Genomic DNA, 19,711 nt, shown 5'->3' on the forward strand with positions numbered 1-19,711 from the left:
AGGTGTCAAAAGTGACTTTCCTTCTCTGAGCCTCAGCTTCCCCATTTCTAAAATGGGTTGATGGGGGAATACAGGGATTTATCCAAGTTTTTTGTTTTTTTGTTTTTTTAATTTTAACTCCCGGCCAGGCGCGATGGCTCACGCCTGTAATCCCTGAACTTTGGGAGGCCAAAGCGGGTGGATCACCTGAGATCAGGAGTTCAATACCAGCATGGCCAACATGATGAAACCCCGTCTCTACCAAAAATACAAAAAGTTAGTGAAGCGTGGTGGCGCGCGCCTGTAATCCCAGCTACTCAGGAGGCTGAGGCAGGAGAATTGCTTGAACTCAGGAGGCGGAGGCTGCAGTGAGTCGAGATCGTGCCACTGCACACAAGCCTGGGCAACAGAGCAAGACTACATCTTAAAAAAAAAAAAAACTTAACTCCCCAAAATCACAGGTGTTCATTGACAAGTGGTGGAGCATAACGATGACTCTCATAGGAAGGCTTTGTTTCCGTCCCTGCGCCCACCCCCTCTCTTTTGGAGCTGCCTGGACCCTAAGACACTCCTGGTTCCTGCTTTTCGGAAACCTTGCTTCCCGGACACGCCTCTCCTTGGCCACGCCCATGAAACGCCACTTCCATCCTAGACCCCCTTCTTATAGGTCCCGCCTCCGCAGGCCCCGCCCCTCACAAATTTTCTAATTTGTTCTTGCCCCGCCCACAGTCCCTCCGTCCCCCTGAGGCGCGAGGACCTGCCTGAGGCTGCCTCCAGAACTGCCTGAAGGGAGACTCCCCCACCCTGGAGGTGACAATCCCACCGGAGTGCATCACGCGATCCACATTTGCAGACAGAGGGGAGAATCTGGGGGGTCGGAGTCCTAGGGGCCTTGGACGGCTGGATGAGTTCCTGTCTCCTGGCTCAGGCACGGATGGGGCAGCCCGGGACGCGCCGCGAGCAAGGAAGGCCCCCGACGCAGTCCCAGGCTATTGGTGTCGGCGCCGCGGCTACCGGCCCAGCCGATGGGTCGGGATACGCGCTCCCGTTCCCGGTCCGCGGGTCGCCGAGGCCAGAGGCAGCGGAGCCAGAGCGGGAGCCGAAGTCGGAGCAGGAGCCATGGGCGGCGAAACCGGCGGCGCCGGGAGGACGAGGGACGGCACAGACGGAGGCGGCGGAGCCGGGAGCGCAGGTAAGGTCGCTGCGGGAGCAGCACTGGGGATCCGGCTCCTACTTCACCGAGGAGTTGGAGATGCCGAGGGTTGGAGATCCCGGAGAGCTGAGAGGCCTCCGACGTACTCGGGGAGGGCTTCCTGGAGAAGGGAACAGCTGAGCGCGAGTCGGAATTAACCAGGCAGCAGAAGGAAGGCGAGAGGCGTTTCATACGGGGGACCGGGTGGTTCGAGGGACAGCCCGAAGCCGGGTGAGCGAGGCGGCGGGGAGGTAACGAGAGACCAGATCATACCGACTCCTGCGTGCTCGGCACATTGGATGTTGGTCATTAGTCGGAGGAAAGTGGGGAGGCCTGAGAGGAATTTGGGCAGGGGAGTGACGCGGACTGACTTCTCTGCAAACTTTCTGGCTTTGAGGTGGAGAAGGGGTGGAAAGGGGTAGGCAGGAGCGGCAGGAGAGGAGGGCGGCACAGCTGTCCGGACAGTTGATGATGGCAACCTCGATGAGAGCGAGGCTGTAGGCACCCACAGCAGAGAAAGTGCGTAGATTTCAGAGGGATTCTGGAAGTAGAGGAGACATTTGCTATGGAGGTGGGCTGTGGGAAGGAAGAAGACTCGGAGTCAGGTGTCAGGAGTCACAGCTGACTCCTAGTACCTGAATCTCAGCTTTCCCACGGCCCACGGTCCTTTTGCTCTGGAGATGGAGCACTTGGGATTTGCTTTGAGCCGGCTCCAGTACAGAGAAACCAGCATGGTGACAGGGACTGATTCCCAGACCAGAGCCCCAGTCCTGGCCCAGCCCCTTCGTGGCTGTGACACTCAAGCCAGTCTTGCCCCACACTGGGCCAAGTTCACTCATCTGTTCGTTCGTTCGTTCTTTCTTTTCTCTTTTTTTTTTTTAATTTTTTTTTTTTTTTTTTTTTTTTACAAGATGGGGTTTCACCATGATGGCCAGGCTGGTCTTGAACTCCTGACCTCAGGTGATCCACCCACGTCGGCCTCCCGAAGTGCTAGGATTACAGGCGTGAGCCGCTGCGCCTGGTTCTTTTTCGTTTTTTAAGGTGAAGTGTTGCTCTGTTGTCAGGCTAGGGTGCAGTGGCACAAACTCAGCTCACTGCAGCCTTTGCCTCCTGAGATCAAGAGATTCTTCAGCCTCAGTGTCCCGAGTAGCTGGGATTACAGGCGGGTGTCGCCACATCCGGCTAATTTTTGTATTTTTAGTAGAGATGGGTTTCTTCATCTTGGCCAGGAAGGTATTGAACCCCTGTCCTCAAGTGAGCCGCCTACCTGGGCCTCCCGAAGTGCTGGGATTACAGGCCTGAGCCACCGCGCTCGGTTGTAAGTCTTGCTAATGTCATCTTTGTGTTTTTTCATCTGCCATTTTCTGGTATTGGAATTATTCACAATAATTTGCCACAATAGATATGTAATTAGAATTAATGTTTATGAAAAGTCAGTCAAATTTGTGGCTATTTAAGGGCTCTGAAATAGTTGGTTTTCATTGTTTGGGTTTTTTTTTTTTTTTGAGACCCTCACTCTCGCCCAGGCTGGAGTGCATTGGCGTGATTTCAGCTCACTGCAACCTCTGCCTCCCGGATTCAAGCAATTCTCTGCCTCAGCCTCCCGCATAGCTGGGATTACAGGCATCCACCACCATGCCCTGCTAATTTTTTTGTTTTTTTAATAGAGACAGGGTTTCATCATTTTGGGCAGGCTGGTCTTGAACTCCTGAAGTCGTGATCCATCTGCGTGGGCCTCCCAAAGTGCTGAGATTACAGGCATGAGCCACCGTGGCCAGCATGGTTTAGGTTTTTTGACATAAGCTTAGTGGATGGAGCATTTAACAAAACATTTGGCAGTTCTCTGTGTATAAAGACCTGTAAACATAGCTGGGTGCAGTGGCTCACATCTGTAATCCCAAGACTTGGGGAGGCTGAGACAGGAGGATTGCCTGAGCCCCTGAGTTCAGGACCACCCTGGGCAACATAGCAAGACTCCCTCTGTACGAAAATATGTGAAAAGTTAGCTGGGTGTGGGGGTGTGCACCTGTAGGCCTAGCTACTCAGGAAGCTGAGGTAAGTGGATGGCTTGAGCCCAGGAGGTCAAGGCTCCAGTGAGCTCTGATCATGCCACTGCATTCCAGCCTGGGTGACAGAGAGAGACCCTGTCTATAATAAATGAAAATATAGACTTTGTCTCTAATAATAAATAAAAATAAACAGCTGGGCACGGTGGCTCACGCCTGTAATCCCAGCACTTTGGAAGGCCGAGGCGGGCAGATCACGAGGTCAAGAGTTCAAGACCTGGCCAAGATGGTGAAACCCCGTCTGTACTAAAAACACACACAAAAATTAGCCGGGCGTGGTGGCACGCGCCTGTGGTCACAGCTACTCGGGAGGCTGAGGCAGAAGAATCGCCTGAACCCAGAGGCGGAGGTTGCAGTGAGCTGAGATCACACCATTGCACTCCAGCCTGGGCGACAGAGGGAGACTCTGTCTCAAAAAAATAAAATGAAATAATAATAATAATAATAATAATAATAATAATAAAGGCCGTTGAGCCACCCCTAGAGTTTTGCATATTCCATTCCCTTCGCTCTGTTAACTCCTGTCCATCCTGTGGGACCAGTTCAAATACCGCTTCCACCTGAGAAGCTCTCTGTTGACAACCTAGATGCCGTCGGGTCCCCTGGCTCATACTCATAACTCCTGCGCCACCAGCCGCAGCGCCCTCCCTGCCCGTGCCTCCTCCCTCTCCTGTGCACCGTCTCAGCCACACAGCCCGTCGTTGTTCGTAGCGTGCCAGGTCAAGGCCGGCCTCTAGGCCGTCGCTCTTGCTCCTGCTCTGCCTTGAGCACTCTCCCTGCAGGTCCTCCCATCGCTGCCTCCCCACTCCCTCCAGGCCTTGGCTCAGTGTCAGCTCCTGAGAGCGCCCCTCTCTGACCTCTGCCCTGCAGCCCCAGGCCCTGTGCTCACCGTCGTTCCTCTCCGGGGCCTCTGCCTCTGCCCAGGGTTGCACAGTGTGTTTACGTGTTGATGTCTTCCTTGTCGGGGCCCACCAGAGGGTGAGCCCAGGAAGGCAGAAGCCATCAATATTTGGGTCACTGGTGTGTCTCCAGAACCTAGAACAGGGCCTGGCCCCCCGAGGGCACCCCGTGAGCATGTGTGGAGCAGATGACAGCAGCGGGCACTGAGCAGGCATCTGTGGGTCCTCTCCGCAGGTCAGATTCAGAGGAAGAGCGGTGGCAGCGCTCAGGGATGCGAAGCCAGAGCCCCTCAAAGTCCCGATGGCGCTCAAGGGATGGGTCCTCTCAGTCGGACTCGGGAGAGGAACCGTCACGGGACCAGTGGTCTCGGCGACGGCGGCGGCGAGCGCGCTCCTGGTCCCCGGGCTCCTCGGCGTCCAGCTCCGCATCTCCTGGGCGATCCCAGAGCCCCCGGGCAGCCGCGGCCGCGCTGAGCCAGCAGCAAAGCCTGCAGGAGCGCCTCCGGCTGCGAGAGGAACGGAAGCAGCAGGAGGAGCTGATGAAGGCCTTCGAGACGCCCGAGGAGAAGCGCGCGCGGCGGCTGGCGAAGAAGGAGGCCAAGGAGCGCAAGAAGCGGGAGAAGATGGGCTGGGGTGAGGAGTACATGGGCTACACCAACACCGACAACCCCTTCGGCGACAACAACCTGCTGGGCACCTTCATCTGGAACAAGGTGGGCCCCGCCGGGTGCCTCCGTCCCCGCAGCGTTTCCGCTGTTCCCGGAGCCCCTCCCAGCCTGCGCGCGGTCGTGAAAGAGTTAGTCTTACACACGCATGCATAAGCCAGCTTCTGCCACCGTCAGCTTTTTTTTTCTTTGGCACGGCGTCCTGCTCTGTCCCCCAGGCTGGAGTGCAGTGGTGTGATCGTAGCTCGCTGCAGCCTTGACCTCCCGGCCTCAAGTGATCCCCCACCTCAGCCTTTTCACTTGCTGGGACCAGAGGCGCTGCCACCACGCCCAGCTCATTTTGTATTTTTTTGTAGAGATGGGGTCTCACTGTGTTGGCCAGGCTGGTCTCGAACTCAAGTGATTTTCCCACCTTGGCCTCCCAAAGTTCTGGGATTACAGGCATGCGCCACTGGGCCCGGCCCACTGTCACTTTCTTGCCATTAGCTGTCTCTTGCAGTGTACGGCCTTGGTCATTCTTTCCCCAGGCACCAGCCAACCTGAAACCTGTCTAGAGAGAAGCTGTTGGCGTCCCGTACCCAGGACAGGGTTCCACAGTGCCGGGCGTGCTGTCCTCTGAGCTGGTTGGTTCGTTCTGTGCCAGCCATTTAGTCATCGGCTGCGTGTGGCATAAAACAAGAGAATTTACCGTCTCTTCTTTCTGGAGGGCAGAAGTCCAAAATCAAGGTGTGGGCGGGTGTGGGCAGGGCCGCAGTCCCGTCAGGGGCCCAGGGGAGGCCGCTCCTGCGTCTCCCAGCTCCGAGTCGTGGCTGACCACTCCTTGGCCCTCCCTGGCTTGCGGCCGCAGTGCCCGGCTGCCTCCTGTTTTTCACGGCTGGCTCTTCCCCCGTGTTTGTCTCCACGTGGCGTTCTCCTCCATGTGCCTGTGTCTAAGTGTTCCTCTTCTCATGAGGACACCAAGCATTGGATGACGGCCCGCCACCTCCAGGATGACCTCATCTTACCTCTGTTTACAAGACCTCATTTCTGTTTTCTGAGACGGAGTCTCTCTCTGTCACCCAGGCTGGAGTGCAGTGGTGTGATGTGGACTCACTGCAACCTCCGCCTCCCGGGTTCAAGCGATTCTCCTGCCTCAGCCTCCCGAGTAGCTGGGATTACATGCCTGTGCCACCATGCCCGGATAATTTTTGTATTTTTAGTAGAGATGGGGTTTCGCCACAGTAACCAGGATGGTCTCCAACTCTTGGCCTCACGATCCTCCCGCCTCAACCTCCCAAAGTGCTGGGATTACAGGCGTGAGCAACCGTGCCCAGCCAATACCTCATTTCAAATAGGGTCACAGCTACAGCTGCAGGGATTCGGATGGGGGTGTGCCTGTGGGGGACACAGTTCATCCGAAGCGGCGCCCACTGGTGGAGGGGGTGAAGCAGGCAGCGTGTGGGCTGGGCCGACTCCACCTGCTCCCTAGTTGCGCATTTGGGAGCCGTGGGGTCCCCAGATGGCTTCTGCTCAGTGTTGGGAACACATCGAGGTCCTTCCGGCTCAGGACTCTCAAACCGCCCTGGCCCTACCTAGACATGTTGTGCCCCTTCCCCGGCTGTCCTCTTCCGTCAGGCCTCAGCTGACGTCTCCTCTTGAGAGACCCCTTCCTGGCCCCGTGCTCCCCGGGCCCCCCAGGGCTCCTTATTGAGGCACCCACTGCTGCCTGGCCCTTCATTACCACAATGTGCTGGGCACGGCCGTGGGCCCTGTGCGGGCAGCCGTGGACGTGGAATGTGTGGTCACCATTAATGTGTGTGGCAGCGGCCCCAGGCTGGGCTGGAGAGACCACAGAGTGGCCCGGGCATTGGGGGTGGTCCCCAGCCAGGCAGCCTGTGTCCCTGGAGGCAGGTTCTTCCAGGCAGGAGGGGTCTTGGAAGCCCCTCATGGGACGGGGTGCTGGGAGCTTGGGGAAGGCGGTGGGGAAGTGGGCGCTCCGCATCAGGCTCGCAGACAGCTGCCAGAAGAAGCCAGCTTTGAGGGTGTCCAGGCTGGGGCGGAGCTGATCGGCGGCAGCGGTGTGGGTGGTGGTCTGTGCTCAGGGCAGGTGTGCCTGGTGCTTCCAGGCGCTGGAGAAGAAGGGGATCAGCCATCTGGAGGAGAAGGAGCTGAAGGAGCGGAACAAGAGGATCCAGGAGGACAACCGGCTGGAGCTGCAGAAGGTGGGTGCCCCTCCCGGGGCCGTGCCCAGCCCAGGTATCCCCGGACCAACCCCTGTGCCCAGGACAGTTGGGCGCGGCCACCCTCAGCCTCCCGTGCCCGCAGGTGAAGCAGCTTCGGCTGGAGCGGGAGCGGGAGAAGGCCATGCGCGAGCAGGAGCTGGAGATGCTGCAGCGGGAGAAGGAGGCGGAGCACTTCAAGACGTGGGAGGAGCAGGAGGACAACTTCCACCTCCAGCAGGCCAAGCTGCGGTGAGCGGCGGCCTTCCCCACCTCCCTCCGACCCAGACGCGGCAGGCTCGCACCTGCCCGAGGCCGGGCACTGGCTGTCACTGTCTGGAAGCCACTACTCTCCCACCCTTCAGGGTCCCGCAAGCCACCTCCTGGGGAGGCTCTGATCCCTTCCCAGGCAGCCGGGCTTCTGCCTCCTGCTCTCGCCCACTGGGCTGGGTGCACAGGAGTCGGACCCAGGTGAACACATCCCATGCCACTGTGTGTGCGGGATGCCGGGTCTGCACCAACTGCGGTTGTCCCTTCCACACTTAGCCCACGAGGGTGGCACCCCCATCCACCCGGGTTACAGACAGGAAAGCTGAGGCTCCGAGTTGCTTTGGGTCCCATGGTGGGTATCCGAGCCCAGGCCCAAGTGTGCCTGCTCCCCAGCCCAGCCCTGGCCCCTGCCTTGCCCGGCAGCCTGCACCGGGCCCGGCAAGGGGCTTTGACACTGGGTGACATAACCACCTTGGGCCTGCCTGGTGATGGGCTCCCTTGGGTTGGCCCAGGGCCCGCCTGTCATGTACCCCCCTGCAGGCAAACAGCAGAAGCCCCGGCTCCCCGCCCCAGTGGCCTGCCTGGGGGAGGTGGTGGTTGCAAGGCAGTGACTGCTTTGGCCCCCCACCTGCCTCTGCTTCAGCTCCTCCACTCTTCCCCATCACAGCTCATGGAGAAGCCGCCCTCCCAGGCACCATCCCAGAGGCCTCTGGGAAGCCCCGCCCACATGGCACAGCCTCCAGGTCCACGCCATGTGCACTTTGTCTGCCCTACTGACCTGTGTCCTCTGGCTGACCCAGCTCACTCTACCTTATGCGTCGTCCTCTGGGAAGCCTTCCCTGACCACCACCCAGCAGTCAGGCTCCTCCCCAGCTCCCATTGGTGCAGTCAATCCAAGGGCAGGGTCTTCAGCAGGGAGAGTACAGCCGGGGCTCTGATGCCGCCTCCCCTGCCCCCCACAGCTCCAAGATTCGCATCCGCGACGGGCGGGCCAAGCCCATCGACCTGCTGGCCAAATACATCAGCGCCGAGGACGACGACCTGGCCGTGGAGATGCACGAACCCTACACGTTCCTCAACGGCCTCACCGTGGCAGACATGGAGGACCTGCTGGAGGACATCCAGGTACTGGACATCCAAGGCTCCGCCGGCCTGCGGGCTGCCCAGCTGTGCCCGGGCCCTGACCCCGCCCCCATCCCCCGCCCCCAGGTCTACATGGAGCTGGAGCAGGGCAAGAATGCTGACTTTTGGCGCGACATGACTACCATCACCGAGGATGAGATCTCCAAGCTCCGCAAGCTGGAGGCCTCGGGCAAGGGGCCAGGTAACCGTGGCCAGGCGCCTGGGCTCGGGGGAGCTGCCAGGGGCTGTGAGGTTCACCCGGAAGCCTCAGACTTGCTGTGGGGCCCAGTGCTCTCTGCAGACCTGTTTCCCCAGCTGGGCTCTCCAGGCCAAGCCACCAGGGGGCAGCAGCGGGCAGCAGGCCCTGGGAGGGTTGCAGGGGGTGGCGCCCTGTCTGGGGTGCAGGGCCAGCAGCGGCCAGACCTAGCGTCGTCCCGTTAACGCTGACTCAGCAGGTTTCAGTGCTCTCGGCGGCTCTTGACCTTGCAACCCTGGTTCCCCCTCCCATCGGTCAGTTCACGCCCCTGCAGCCTGACGGGCTTCTAAAATCACGTTTCCCTCCCCTACGTGCAGTTGCACACACGCGGTCACCGGGAATGCTCTGCGGCGTCTCCCCCAGCACTGTGGACCTTCGGGCTGGGCCGTTCCCTAGTGCGGGGACATCCTGGGCACTGCAGCGTGCTGAGCAACATCCCTGGCCTCCACCCACTCCTAGTCCCGACAACCATAAACATCCCCAGACATCGCTCAGGGTCCCCTCGGGGCAGAGCTGCCCTAGATGAGACCCCCTGGAAAGAATCGCCCTAGGTGACACGCCCCTGGTCTAAAAGCCAACCACAGCAGCTCTGGCCCCTGTTCCCCAAGACCCACTCCCCACGGCGGCTGTAACAGCACCTGCCTCTCGTGGGCCTCATCCCTGTCAGTAGACCTGGTCCTTCCCCTCCCGGCTGTCTCTCTCAGGCCCTGGCTGCCAGCAGCCCATGGTGGCTGAGGATTGTGGGGAGGCTGGGTCCGTGTCATCTGCAGCCCTCGGCGTGGTCTGCAGCAGAGCCGTCCCCATAGGAAAGAGCCCGTGGCTTTCCTCTTTTTCAGTGGAGCTGTCTTCTCCAGAGGTCACTCAGTCATCCCGCCCCTCACGTGGTCCCCTCGGCTGGGTGGATCCTCCCGTAACCTCAGAGAGAGGCATTAGAGGGGTCTTTGTGTGTTCCTGCTGACGGCAGCAGCAGGGCCGGGGGAAGGCTTCTGGGGGCGGGCTATTTTCCTGCTGAAGCCCCAGAGCCCACCCACCGGCAGCAGGAAGCCTGGGACACTTTTCCAGCAGGCCCCATTGCCCTGGGCCCTGGGCCTCTCCCGCCACTCCCCAGCCCAGTCTCCTGCGGCCTTCTCCCTCCGCCGCTCATGTGTTACAGCTGGGAACCCCTGGTGGCTTCCGTGGCCTCTGAGGGAGTTTCTTCTGATTCTCCTTTCAGCATGATTTCCAGGAGCAGCGAACCTTGGGGTCTGGACTTCGCTGTCTCCCCAGAGACCCACAGAGCCCTGCCTCGGTCTCCGTCAGTTAAACCAGACTTTTTCTTTTACTTGTCATTTTTCGCAGACGAGGTCTCGCTCTGTCGTCCAGGCTAGAGTTCAGTGGCACAACCATGGCTCACTGTAGCCTCAACTTCCTGGGCTCAGGTGATCCTCTGGCCTCAGCCTCTCGAGTAGTTGGGATTACAGGCACTCACTACCACGCCCCGCTAATTGGTTTGTAATTTTTATTTTTGAGGTGGAGTGTTGCTCTGTCGCCAGACTAGAGTGCAGTGGTGCAATCTCGGCTCACTGCTACCTCCGCCTCCTGGGTTCAAGCGATTCTCCTGCCTCAGCCTCCCGAGGAGCTGGGACTACAGAGGGCGCACCACCATGCCCTGCTGATTTTTGTATTTTTATTAGACATGGGGTTTCACCATGTTGGCCAGGCTGGTCTCAATCCCTTGACCTCACCTGATCCACCCGCCTCAGCCTCCCACAGTGCTGGGATTACAGGCGAGAGCCCCCATGCCTGGCCAATTTTTTATTTTTTTATTTCTTGTAGAGATGGGGTCTCGCTGTGTTGCCCAGGCTAGTCTGGAACTCCTGGCCTCAAGCAGTCCTCCTGCCTCTCTTCTAAAAGGGCTAGGATTAAAGGGGTGAGCCACTGCAGGCTTTTTCTTTTTTGACAAAATTATGTAAGTTTTTTTATTTCTGTGGGTTATTGGGGAACGGGTGGTGTTTGGTTGCGTGAATGAGTTCTTCAGTGGTGATCTGTGAGACTTTGGTGCACCCATCACCTAGCTTTCTCTAGGAAATTCTAACCCTTCCATAGGGTGTGCAGGAAGAAGTGGGTCTCATCCCAGCTCAGCCTCGTTAGCTCCCACCCTGTATAGGGCCTGGCCTCCCCCACGAAGCCTGGAGCCCTTGGCCTGCAGCCCCCACCTCTAGCAGCTGCTGGGGCCCCCACTCAACCCCTCGGCCTGCTTGTGGACATTAGGGAGGCGTCCAGACGCGCAGCAGCGTCCAGACCCGGCTTCTTATAAACGCTGCCTCAGCGCTTGGCTTCCAGGCCCTGCCGCTGGCCTCTTCTGCTTGGGTTTCAGTGTTTGTGGCAGCCCCGCCTGTCTGAGCAGAGCCGCACTCTGCTTGGCTGGGGCTGCCACGGATTCCAGGGCCACTTAGGGCCCCGCAAAGGGGCTGCAGCTCTGGGCCAAATCCACGGTCCCAGGCGACTGGCTGGAGGGGGCTTGGGTCCCTCTAGACTCTCCAGTTCCCTGTGGTCTGGGTGTGGGCCTCTTGACCCTCTGCCCACCACCGGGGGCAGGAGAAGGCAGGTTTCCAGCAGGGCACACATGCTGGTCACCCCTGCCAGGTATGTCCCCAGCAGCTCTGCACGGAGCTCTCTGTGGGCCCAGCATGGCTTGGGGAACAGCAGCAGTTGAGCCCCAGTGCCTGCCTCGGGAAGCTGCCGTCGCTGGACGGTCAGGGAGGACTTCCTGATGGAAGGGATATTCTCCCTGAGCATGGAGGATGAGAGGAATTCAGGAGGCGAACGGGACAGAGAAGGATAGGTGGCTGGGAGGAAGCACAGCACGTGCAAAAAGGCCCAGAGGTGGCAGGGGGCAGGCATGAGTGGCAAGGGGGCAGGCTCGTGGGGCAGGGCCAGACCCAGCAGGGTGGATGGCAGTGGCCCCCTTAGGCTGCCAGCATGCCATGGCATCTGCCCTGAGTGGGGTCGGGCTGGGGCTCCTGCCTCCTGGCATCTCACTTCTGCCCTCAGCAGCCTCCCCGTCTAGCGAGGAGGGACTTGAGCCTTGGGACCCAGGGCCAGTGATAGATGGCACACGGACTCCATGTGGGATGGGTGGGCAGCGGGGCATTTGTCCTGGGGCAGCCCCAGGGCCCACAGGGTGGCCTTTGCCTGGGCAGAGCCCCTCATTGGACTTCACAGAGGGGAACCAAGGCCCAGCAACGGGGCAGGCCGCTTACCCACGGTCACACAGCCTGGGCTGGCAAAGCAGATCTGAATTCCAGGGAGCTTGCCTACCGAGCACACCCCCCACCCCCTCCATGGCCTGCCCAAGGTCAGGGCAGAGTTGGGCGAGGTTGGTGGGCCTGGCACATGACCAAGGTTCTCAGACTCACCAGGGAGGGGCTGAGAATGCCAGCCCCAGCCTCCCCCAGCCTGGGGGCCTGAGCCTCCAGGGCAAGGCCTTGGCATCTGCATTTAACATGGCTCCCAGCCCTTCCTGGCTCTAGCCAGGGTGGGGGTGACCTGAGACCAGGGAGGAGGTGGGACCCTGGGGAGGGGAGTGGAGGGGACCAGATGGGAACCCTGTGTAGGGAGGGGAGAGTCGGGGACCCCCCTGTGGCGGGGGCAGAGGCACTGATGGGGCGGAGGAGCGCCTGGGAAATCTGGAACTGCCTCCCCATGCCCCTACCCCCTGCAGGTGAGCGCCGCGAGGGCGTCAACGCCTCCGTCAGCTCCGACGTGCAGTCGGTGTTCAAGGGGAAGACCTACACCCAGCTGCAGGTCATCTTCCAGGGCATCGAGGGCAAGATCCGCACCGGCGGCCCCAACCTGGACATGGGCTACTGGGAGAGCCTCCTGCAGCAGCTGCGCGCCCACATGGCTCGGGCCCGGTGAGCGCTGGGCACGGGCACTAGGGTCGGTGCTGTTCGGGTGGGGTGGCTCTCGCCCCTGCTTGGGACCTTGCGGGGGGTCGTTGTCGGAGGGGTGTGGTGACTCTCGCCCCCTCCTTCGACCTTATAGGGGGCGGGCAGGAGAAGTGCTGACTGGGCAGGGCTGGCCGTGCTGCTAGTGGGAAGGCCCCAGGAGGCTCCAGGGACCCCGCCCGGAGTTGTGAGCCCTGTAGTCAGGCGGGGCCTCTCAGGACTCCCCAGCAGCTTCCGCCCTTTAGTGAGTACCTGGCTGGCTCCAGCAGCCTTGGCATCACAGGAAGCCCGGAGGCGGCCTGTCCACGCTGCCTTCTGCCCAGGCCGGCACCCTCCCTGTGCTGCTGCCTCCTCTGGCTGTGTACAGATTCCTGGAGTGTTTGGCACCGCTGTGTAAATAGTGTCTCCTCTGCTAATTTGTAAATGTCTCTAAATTTATCATGCTCGTTGGCTGGTGTCCTGCTGGGCCCTTTCTCCTGGCCAGCCGCAGCCACAAGACACTGAGACTCCAACGTGAGACAGAGACCCGCCCCTCCCTGCCACAGAACAGTTCTCTGGGGTCCCTGGGTCCCCTCGTCCTCGCTGCCATAAGCCTTGACCCTTAACTGGCAAGGCCTGGGCAAAGGTCCCAGCCGGAGCCTTGGCTGCTCGCCACCTTCTCAGGGTCCTTGCAGCAAAAGGGGATGTGAGAATGTCGGCGGGGTGGGGCTCGGAGCCCCTTCCCCTCCACGTGGGTAACCCCGGCCCTGTGTCCCAGGCTGCGCGAGCGCCACCAGGACGTGCTGCGGCAGAAGCTGTACAAGCTGAAGCAGGAGCAGGGCGTGGAGAGCGAGCCGCTGTTCCCCATCCTCAAGCAGGAGCCCCAGTCCCCCGGCCGCAGGTAGGCCCAGCGCGCACCCTGGGCAGGATGGAGGAGCCGCGGACAGTCTCCGCGCCTTCGCCCTCCAACGCTCGCTCTCTCCTCCCCAGCCTGGAGTCTGAGGACGCGGCCCCTACCCCGCCCGGGCCTTCCTCAGAGGGCGGCCCCACGGAGGCCGAGGTGGACGGCTCAGCCCCTACAGAGGGCGACGGCGACGGCGACGGCGACGGCGACGGCGACGGCGACGGTGACGGCGAGGGCGAGGCAGTGCTCATGGAGGAGGACCTGATCCAGCAGAGTCTGGATGACTATGACGCCGGCAGGTACAGTCCGCGGCTGCTCACGGCGCACGAGCTGCCACTGGACGCGCACGTGCTGGAGCCGGATGAGGACCTGCAGCGCCTGCAGCTCTCGCGCCAGCAGCTCCAGGTCACGGGTAAGGGCGGGGCTGGAGGGGTGGGGGGCGGGGCCAGTGGTGTGAGCTGGGGGCGGGGTTTGTGAGGCTGGCTTGGGCGTGGCTGAGGCCCAGGGGTGGGGCCAGGTGCATGGGGCGGTGCCTGGTGGAGGCGGGGCTTGCTCCAGCCTCATTTCCAGGCGGAGGCCGGTGGGGAGTTGCTTGTTTCTTCTCCCCCGGGTCTCTGGGTGTACATTGAGTCAACTGCGCGCACTGGGGCATTGACTCGCTCATCCTGGGCTTGCTGGCCCGCTGGGGACATGGGTGGTCGGAGCTTTTACCGGCCACTGTCAGCCGTCTGGAGACCATGGTCCCAGGACAGAGGAGGAAACAGGCCTCAGAAAATCCCTAGGCCGGGATCCCCTAGGGGTTCTTGCGCGAGGCTGGGTCCCGCAGCCAGGCCCTAACCACCAGGCGCTCGCACTCTGTCCCTACCCAGGAGTACGATAGATATGAGGACCAAGGTCCGGGGCCCAGGGCAGGTGGTGTGGGTCTCAGGGTCCCCCAGCCCTGTCCCCGCTGTGTGTCTTCACTCGTGTGTGCCCCAGCCTCGGTTTCCCTTCTCGGGAGGCACCAACGGCTGCCCTTGCGGGAGAGGCTGAAGGAAGACTAGGACCCAGGGTGAGGCCTAGGCCCGCGTTAACACGTCCCGCCCGCAGGAGACGCCAGCGAGAGCGCCGAGGACATCTTCTTCCGGCGGGCCAAGGAGGGCATGGGCCAGGACGAGGCGCAGTTCAGCGTGGAAATGCCGCTCACGGGCAAGGCCTACCTGTGGGCCGACAAGTACCGGCCGCGGAAGCCGCGCTTCTTCAACCGCGTGCACACGGGCTTCGAGTGGAACAAGTACAACCAGACGCACTACGACTTCGACAACCCGCCGCCCAAGATCGTGCAGGGCTACAAGTTCAACATCTTCTACCCCGACCTCATCGACAAGCGCTCCACGCCCGAGTACTTCCTGGAGGCCTGCTCCGACAACAAGGACTTCGCCATCCTGCGCTTCCACGCGGGGCCGCCCTACGAGGACATCGCCTTCAAGATCGTCAACCGCGAGTGGGAGTACTCGCACCGCCACGGCTTCCGCTGCCAGTTCGCCAACGGCATCTTCCAGCTGTGGTTCCACTTCAAGCGCTACCGCTACCGGCGCTGATGGCCCGGGGACGGCGGGGCTCCCTGGGCCGCAATAAAGGGGCTCTGTGAAGCTAGCAGTCATTGCGCTGAAGGGCCGCGGGGTCACATCCCACCTCAGGCTGCATCTTCCCCTCACCAGGCCTCAGTTTCCCCCTATACAAAAGGGGGGTCACCATCAAGCCTGCCTCGGAGAGCTGAGGGGACGCAGGGACAGGCTGGCCCAGGGTCCTGATGCATCAGAGGGGTACTGGGGGCGTCTTCAGAGCCAGCTGACCTCGACGTCCAGGCGGACACGCTCTGCCACCTCAGCCAGGCTGGGTGTGGGGCCCACAGGGTCTGCCCCAGTCGAGACCACACGGGGTGCCGTGGGGATGGGCCACAGGGTCCCGGGCGTGGCGGTGCCTCGCTTGTGAGAGGCAGGAAACTCGAGGCCAGCCCCAACACATCATGGGGTGCCCGTCAGGCCTAAGGCAGAGCCCGAGGCGTGGGGCAGCTCCACCCCTGCCCACAGGCCCCCCTCACCCTCATCGACGGCACTGAGGCTGGGACCCTGCTGGCGCCCAATCCGCCGCTGTGGAAGAGACCGTCAGTGGACACGTGCTTTCTGCGGGGACTGGCCCCCGACTCCCCTGTGCTGGCTGTGGGGCCCGTTTGCCCGCAGCAGAGAAGGAGGACGAGTTGGGGTCCCCATCTCCTTCAAGGTTATGGGAACCAAGGCTCACTGAGCCGGCCTTCCCTGCCTGGGAGCACAGGGCCTGGGGGACAGGCTCCCCAAAACCCAGCCGGTTAGAGGTTCGTGAGGGGCTTCCCCCGGGGGTGCCCCCATCTGGCCTGGTCACAGGGCCTCGGGGCACGAGACCAGTGACCCAGGATTCCTGCCCATGTCGGAACAGTGGCTCCTTGCTCCCCTTTCTAAGTCAAGGAGGGCTGAGGCCGCATGGGTGCCACAGCCCTGCCTGGAGTGGCCCAGCAGGCAGGTTCGTTCCTTCAGCATCTGACGGGGAGCATCTCCGACTGAAGCAAAGTGGAATGTGCCTCCCAGACCCCCCCGAGGGCCACACCCAACCTCTCCAGCCGCCAGCCCCAGACCACCCGCAGCCCCGCCCAGACGCCCTGCCCCATCTGGAAATAGTTTCATTTGTTCTTTTAGACTTTTGTAGGTGGGGAAAAAATCTTTTATTCTCATGGAATTGGCCTGGTGGCAAGATTGCATGTTTTTTAAATAAACGTTTTATTTTAGAATAATCTCAGGTTTGTGGAAGTGCGGAGAGCGCAGCGTCTCTGGCGCCCCACACCCGCTGCCCTAGTTGCTGGCGGCATTTGTGACTCGACACATTTGTCACAAGGAAAGAGCCTGGGAAACAACACGGCACCCAGCTGGGGCCCAGCAGTCCCTCGGGGAGCTGTGTCAGTGCCGAGTCTCCATCTTCGCCCCCCACCCCTCTGCCTTGTCTCCCACAGCGGGGGCAATGGTCCATTGTTCCCCAGACGGCGGGAGGGAGGGTACGAGGGTGGACTCAGCTGCTGGCCTGGGCCCAGGCTCTCAGGACAGTGCTTGGCCACGCCTGGGGACAATCTCAGTGGTCCCGCCTGGAACTGCTGCTGGCATGGAGTGGATGGAGGCCAGGAATGCCACCCAGTGTGCAGCAGTGTGCAGGGTGAGCCCCCCACATGTCCTCACCGCAGCAGGCAGAGTGGGAGGCAGGTCCTGAACTCCCCCTGGGGACACTGCTCACCTCCCAGCCCTGACCTCAAACAAGATCCCAGGAGTCTGGCACAGGTTTGGGGCTGGCCAGCTAGGCGCATCTGATCAAGGAGTCCCCTCTCCGTATTGCAAATCCGGGCCCACCCTGACCAGCCTGCTCCAGAATGCCCAATCGCAGTGCAGCACCCAGCACCGCCATCCCCGGCCCAGCCTTTACCAGACATCACAAGTAGACAGCAGATGGCCAGAGCCGTCTTAGAATCCACTGGGCAGCCTCTCGCGTGGGTCCCTGGCCAGTTCACCGCCGATCGGTACAAGACAAGCCACTGTGGGCAGCGCTGAGTCCGGGTGGACCTGGGAGGCACTTCTTGTATTTTTGAGACGAGGTTTCACTCGCCCAGGGTGGAGTGCAGGGCGTGATCACGGTTTTCCATATCCTCAACGCCAGAAGGCACCTCTGAGCCTAGAGTGGTGTTTGGGAAAGGCCCGGTTCTGTAGTCACGGGCCAGGTCGTGCTGTGTGGCTGCCGCAGCCCCCCCACCCCCCTCGGACCCCACACCAGCTCTGTGACAGCATTTACTTCCATTTGGCTGCTCGGGACACAGGCTCACAGAAGCCCACGTTTTCCAGCCCAGAAAGTGGCAGAGCCAGTATCAGAAGCTGGGTTTCTCTACCTTGGAGAATCCCACTTCCAGACCACCATGCCGTCCCAGCCTCAGTTTCCCCACCTGCCCCTGCAGAGGTCCCCCCACCCCCAGCATCCTGGTTCCCCCTCCTGTCATGCCTTTTGGACCCCAAGGGAGATGGCTGTCCCCCAACTGGAGGGAGCAGAGCTGGGGCCCTGGGACCCCCGAAGGGTCATAGGCACTAGGCCTGAGAAGACGAGCTGCTGGCCAAGGAGGGCGATGGCTGCCTTGCAGAGGACAGGGCAGCAGGTGTCCCAGGGTAGGGGCACACAGGGCTCAGGCCAAGCTAAGGATCCGGGTCCTGGGGGAGCGGGGCACCAGGGAGGCACGGAGGGCACTTGAGCTGGGGAGGGCCTCCGAGCTGGGTGTCAGGGTCACCCTGCAGGGAGACTAGAGGCCAGAGGTACGCTCTGCACGCACCACCCCCACAGCTACCCCAGGACTCCCCATCCTGGCCCCAGGTCCACCCGGTGTCCTGGAAGCTTCCCCCGCCCCCACCCCAGCTTCCTGACTTGGGCCGTGTCCAGAGCTAAGAATAGACACTCGCTGCCCGGCCCCTGCCGGAAACCACAGCCGTGGGGGGCACATCCTGAGCCTGGCCTCCGTTCCCACTATCTGCCCCCAACTCCTCCCACCAGAGCCTCCTGTGCTCCCACTGAACCTGAGGTGCCGGCAGGGGCGGACCAAGACAGAGACCTCCGGCCACCAGCCTCAGACCACAGGGAAGCCCAGCGCTCATGTCTGAATCCCGCACGGCGAGGCATCATTCCCCCTTTCGGCCTCAGTTTCCCCATCTCTAAAATGAGCATCTTTACCCGGATTTGTAGAGATGTGGTGAGACTTAAGCTAAGTAACGAGTGTCCTCTGAACCCCGACCAGGCTGTTTCCCCGAAGAGACATTGCCCTTGTTATCTCCGGACCGGGGACAAAGGAAATGGGGACAGAACAGCCTTCCTCCACCTCTCACTGCCCCCTCTTCTGGAGCCCCAGCCCCACATCCTCCTCCCCCCGCCCACATCTGCCCTCCTTGCAGTTAGTATAGCAAAGACCTCACACTCTTTTGCCTCCAAGGCTTTATACATGCAATTCCTGTCACTGCCACATATCCCAGACCTGGGGAGCTCCTATTCATCCCACAAAACCCCACTTCGTATGCCCTCTCCTCACGAGATGCCTCTCTAGCTCACCTCTGGGCTCTCCTAGGCCCTGTCACTTCCTCTGGCCCAGCCCTGACCCCAGGGGGGCTGGAACAGGCTGTATCCAGTTCTTTCTCCAGCCTAGGGCATCCCGAAGGGCTGTCCTGGTTTCAGTCTCACTTGGAGCTCAGAACTGTCCCACTGTGTAAGCTGGGACACAGAGAGGGGCTGAAGAGAGTAAGACTTGGAGATCAGGTTGGCTTCATGGAGGAGTGGTCTTGGAGCCAGGGTTTTGCCAGATATATAGGAGTTGGCAAGGGCCAGGGAAGAGAGAAGCTGTGTGAACCGGCTGGTGAGTCAATGGGACAGACCCTAGGGAGGGAGGCTGGGTGTGGCCAAAGGCCAGGAGGAGGAAGGATGGTGGGCGGGGTCGCCGGGGAAGGGGCTTCCGGACTCTGCTCAGGTCAGGGCCGGGCCAGGGCCGGAATCCATCCCCTTCACTCACAGCCTGGCCCAGGGGATGGGGTGGGGTGGAGTCAGGGCCAGGCCGGGCTGTCCAGTCCCACTCCAGGCCCTGACTCAGGTTCCCGTCTTGAGGCCCAAGATCCCCCCTCCGCAAACACACGGTCCCAGGCCCTGCATCCGGCGCCTTCTCAGCCATTCCTATGGGGCTCCATCCCTCCTTCCCCAGCCCACGCTGGGGGGCAGGCAGGAAAGAGTGCTCATCCCCCACTGCAGCCTCCTGGCTCCAGACCCCTCCTCCTCTGGCTCCAAAGCCACCTCCCCGCTTCCTCCTCCAAAGACCCTCCCATGAAATGCCATCACCGCAGCCCTCCTGGCTGACCTGCTCTGAGACCCCCTTTCTCATTCTGCCTGTGGAGTCGGGTGCACCCCTCATCCCTCTGTCCTCCCACTGCACCCCTGGAAGGGGCCTCAAATATTCCCTGCATGTATTAAGCACCTACACTGTGCCGGCCTCCAGCACACCCAGTGAACTGGCTTGCAGTCCTGGGGTCTGGGCGCCCCAGGGAGCCCATCCGTCTGGACCTGCCCCGCCCCGCCCCCTTCAGGCCTTGGGTGCTGCCCAGATGGTGAATAATGCGGGTCTGGCAGCGGGAGTGCCGGGAAGAGGCCTGGCAGGGCGGTTGGGCGGCTGGACGGGCT

General features: G+C 61.4%; 1 protein-coding gene across 1 annotated transcript; it reads left to right on the forward strand.

Annotated features, from left to right (window-relative positions):
• Nucleotides 1-976: 976 nt before the first annotated feature.
• Nucleotides 977-15,090, forward strand: CACTIN (cactin, spliceosome C complex subunit). Its single transcript, XM_012436417.2, has 10 exons — nucleotides 977-1,171; nucleotides 4,372-4,849; nucleotides 6,907-7,002; nucleotides 7,106-7,251; nucleotides 8,232-8,394; nucleotides 8,479-8,593; nucleotides 12,351-12,543; nucleotides 13,334-13,456; nucleotides 13,546-13,871; nucleotides 14,549-15,090. Exons 1-10 carry the CDS (start codon nucleotides 1,005-1,007, stop codon nucleotides 15,037-15,039), a joined length of 2,298 nt encoding a protein of 765 aa, XP_012291840.2. The 5' UTR covers nucleotides 977-1,004; the 3' UTR covers nucleotides 15,040-15,090.
• The last annotated feature ends 4,621 nt before the right edge of the window (nucleotides 15,091-19,711 follow it).

The sequence above is a fragment of the Aotus nancymaae genome, unplaced genomic scaffold, assembly GCF_030222135.1.
Source record: "Aotus nancymaae isolate 86718 unplaced genomic scaffold, 86718_ANA_hifiasm-v0.15.2.pri h1tg000028l, whole genome shotgun sequence".
NCBI lineage: Eukaryota > Metazoa > Chordata > Mammalia > Primates > Aotidae > Aotus > Aotus nancymaae.

Coding starts and splice junctions, on each gene's coding strand:
- CACTIN (XM_012436417.2), top strand. CDS start 1,005: ATGGGTCGGGATACGCGCTCCCGTTCCCGGTCCGCGGGTCGCCGAGGC. Junction 1,172..4,371: donor CGGCGGAGCCGGGAGCGCAG/GTAAGGTCGCTG, acceptor TCCTCTCCGCAG/GTCAGATTCAGAGGAAGAGC. Junction 8,395..8,478: donor ACCTGCTGGAGGACATCCAG/GTACTGGACATC, acceptor CCCCGCCCCCAG/GTCTACATGGAGCTGGAGCA.